This window comes from Lupinus angustifolius, unplaced genomic scaffold, assembly GCF_001865875.1.
Source record: "Lupinus angustifolius cultivar Tanjil unplaced genomic scaffold, LupAngTanjil_v1.0 Scaffold_763, whole genome shotgun sequence".
NCBI lineage: Eukaryota > Viridiplantae > Streptophyta > Magnoliopsida > Fabales > Fabaceae > Lupinus > Lupinus angustifolius.
The window spans coordinates 4,674-8,186 of NW_017728087.1; the positions used below are offsets into that span (position 1 = coordinate 4,674).

The window sequence follows — 3,513 nt, forward strand, 5'->3', positions numbered from 1 at the left end:
AAAAGAGAAAGGTATGGAACACAAAATAAGACAAGGCATTTATTCATTATCCTTCTCTTGTTTTTTACCAATAATACAAGACACGTGGCCATGAAAAAAAGAGAGGATATAAAAGGAAAAGAAGAATCTTGCATAAAAAAAAGAAAAACCATATATTTGTTGATGATTATAGTTATCATTTCTTAGACCATACATTATAATTGTGGCAAATCATATTTTCTGATTTTGTTTGGTTCTCAATATTTGTTCCTAGTTCACCAATAAGTACTAGCTAGAGGACTTGATTAATAGTATGATTGGTTCATTTTTTCTTCCTTCAACATTTTGAGTGTTTAGCTTAGTTCAAACTTTGGTGTCATTTATGGCTCTCAATTTGCCCTCTCCAACTCAAGTGAAGCCTCTATTTTTCTCTCATAATCTTAAATCAAACACCATCACAAAACTTTCAGGTTTTTCTCGTGTCTTTGTCTCTTGTATCTGCTTCTCCTTATATATCGGTTGACTTATATTTTCATGTTATATATTTGGGTTATTCCTTTCGTTACGGATTTGTTCTAATATAGAAACTTAATATGATATTAAAGTCAGAGTTCAACTTCTTTAATTCTTTTGTCATGGATGAAAATGATCCATTCCATCATGGGTATGAATATGATCCATTCCATCATGGGTATGAATATGAGTCCATCGACTGGTTTGATAGGGTACTACAAACATATTATGGAAAATAAATCTTATATCTTCTATTTATCGGGTATGATTTAAATCATGATCGGATTTGCTTCGGATGAAGAGGAAGCAACAAATATAAGCATGATAAAGTCTAAGGATGATAAAGTCTAAGGAGAGGTTGATGTGTGAATGTAGTAAACTAAACTTTCAAAAAATATGAGAGAAATGGAGTTTTATGACTTTTAATATTATTTTATTAGAAAATAATTAAATCTGGACCACTAAAATAATTTGTGTCACGTATAAGTATCTGCATCCGATACCGAAGACGATCTGTGCTAAGTAAAATGGATAAAACAGGACAACAAAATTAGTTGAATAAGGTCTTGAAGTTAAAAGGAGCCACACTATTCATATTAACAATTAAGTTTATATATATATATATATATAGTTATATACCTTTCTTATCATTAAGCCTATTTTTGATACCTTATCAAAATAGACAGAGATTTTGTTGGCTGATAAAGTTCAGTGGAATATTTACACACAGAAAAAATTAAAATGTAATATAAGTAACTAAGAAAAAAAGCAAGGAAAATGACTTTTGACTCAATAAATAATCATTTATTTTAAGAGATTTGTATAAGAAAAATAATGAAAGATTTTTTTTTGACAACCTTTTCAAAGCATCACATACTTTGGCTTCTAAAAGTTTCCACACCCAACTTATTTAATATATTACAAAGAGAAAGATTTTAGCAACAAAATATAGTAAAAAGTTTTATCTATAAAAATATATTATAATTTTCCTAATAAATTAGTCTACAAATCTTCTTAAATAGAAGTGAAGTGGTACACATTTTAGAGTATTTTTAGACTAATTTTTTAAGGAATTAATAAAAATGAAAATAGATAATAAATATTGAATTGATAATATATAATCCTTCTGAATTCTTCAATTATGTTCCTTCTATTAGTTCTTCTGAATGAATCATAAATTACTTATTTATTTAATCCTTCAATTATGTTCCTATATGATGTACATAAAGTTGTATATATTTGTGTGATTATTACATAATTATATTAACTAATGAAGTTTTTGATTGATAGGTAGGTTTTGTATAAAGAGAAAAGATTATGAGAATGGAATAGAGAGAAGAGTTTATTGCTCTATACAACCAGCTTGGGCAGGAACAGCTATTCCTGATCCTAATCTAAAGATATGGGATGGACCTAAACCAATCACTATCTTAGGATCTACTGGTTCAATTGGAACCCAGGTATAGGTAACTAGTGTTTTAAATTACGATTGTCGGGGTCGTAGTTACTATGATTACGATAATTGCAATCGTTGCGGTGTAAATTATGACGTTGTGAGGTCAATTATTTTTTGTGAGAAAAAAAATATTTTTGATATTAATGCAGTCTAATGCAACCTGACTTGGTTGCGTTGAGCCTGATGCGACCAAAGTACGGTTCATTGTGTTTGTGTTGCAGTCCAATGTGGCTGTATCATTATGATTCAGTATCACATCGCAATTATAATATGATACAGTTGTAGCGGTCACCACAACCATAATATTATGGCGGCTGCATCACGTGATGCGGTCCGTAACTTGAATCACTGCATGTATAATTTATTTTATATTTATTTTCATTTAAAATTAATCAAAATTTGATTTTAGTCCCTAGCTATAATTTATTTTTCTAGGCTTTGATATACATATTTCAAAATTGGGGCCTAAAATCAAAATTGTTTTATAGGGACTAAACATATTTAAGCCTACTGAGAATTACATATGCAATTATTTTATATATATATATATGAAAGTTTACTAACATGTAGTCTTAATTATTTTCCCTTGGTTATTTTTGTAGACACTGAATATAGTGGCTGAGTTTCCTCATAGATTCAAAGTTGTGGGTCTTGCAGCTGGTTCAAATGTTACTCTTCTTGCTGACCAGGTAACAAAAATACATACTCTAGTAAAAGCAAGATACGACACGAGACACAGACACACAATTACGACAAAAGGACTATAAAATATAAGACGTTATATAATACGGTAAGAAGTGTCTGAAAGTATCCAATATAAATATAACGACTATTATGAAGTGTTTGTGCTTTTTCGATAATCTAGTAAATTAAGATAATTTGGATAAGAAAAAGAGACTTAATTTCTTAGAACTAAACTAACTATCATGTTAAATTCTCCATCAATATTTCTCATATATTGAGATAGTACAAACAAAAGAAATCTGATTTTCTTACTATTTTATGTTTATGCAGGTTAAGACATTTAAGCCTCAAGTTGTAGCACTTAGAAATGAGTCTCTTATTGATGAACTTAAAGAGGCTTTGGCTGATAGTGAACACCAACCTGAAATCATCACTGGAGAGCAAGGAGTCATTGAGGTACAAACCTTTTTTTATGTCACATCCTATGATGTAGTTTATTGAGCCAATATTGTTTTTCGTAAGCCGACAAAGCGTTGGTATACTGATGTGAAGTTGCGCTAAAAGGGGTTTGAATACTGGGAACTATATTTGTTGAGAGGGGCGGCTATGTAACCCAAAAGGGACCTAGTTCATTTCCCGAAAAATAATATTGTTTTTCGTAAGTAACATCACATTTTTTTCAGGTTGCTCGTCACCCTGATGCAGCCACTGTAGTTACTGGAATAGTTGGTTGTGCAGGATTAAAGGTAACTCCATATCCATATTTACATGATCTTCAACATGCATCCTAGTTACATGATCTTCAACCACGACTTGAACCAAAACCTTAAGGCTTTAGTTCCATGGGCCTTTCCTTCTTATAAACTCTTTCACTCCTTCCC

At 30.6% G+C, this 3,513-nt stretch overlaps 1 protein-coding gene across 2 annotated transcripts; it reads left to right on the plus strand.

Annotated features, from left to right (window-relative positions):
• Nucleotides 1-240: 240 nt before the first annotated feature.
• LOC109341868 (1-deoxy-D-xylulose 5-phosphate reductoisomerase, chloroplastic-like) lies at nt 241-3,429 on the plus strand. Of its 2 annotated transcripts, none has more exons than XM_019579840.1 (5): nt 241-449; nt 1,783-1,952; nt 2,551-2,637; nt 2,963-3,088; nt 3,316-3,429. In XM_019579840.1, exons 1-5 carry the CDS (start codon nt 362-364, stop codon nt 3,421-3,423), a joined length of 579 nt encoding a protein of 192 aa, XP_019435385.1. In that variant the 5' UTR covers nt 241-361; the 3' UTR covers nt 3,424-3,429. The 2 variants fall into 2 exon arrangements, with proteins under 2 accessions (XP_019435385.1, XP_019435386.1); XM_019579841.1 differs by having other exon boundaries at nt 1,792-1,952.
• The last annotated feature ends 84 nt before the right edge of the window (nt 3,430-3,513 follow it).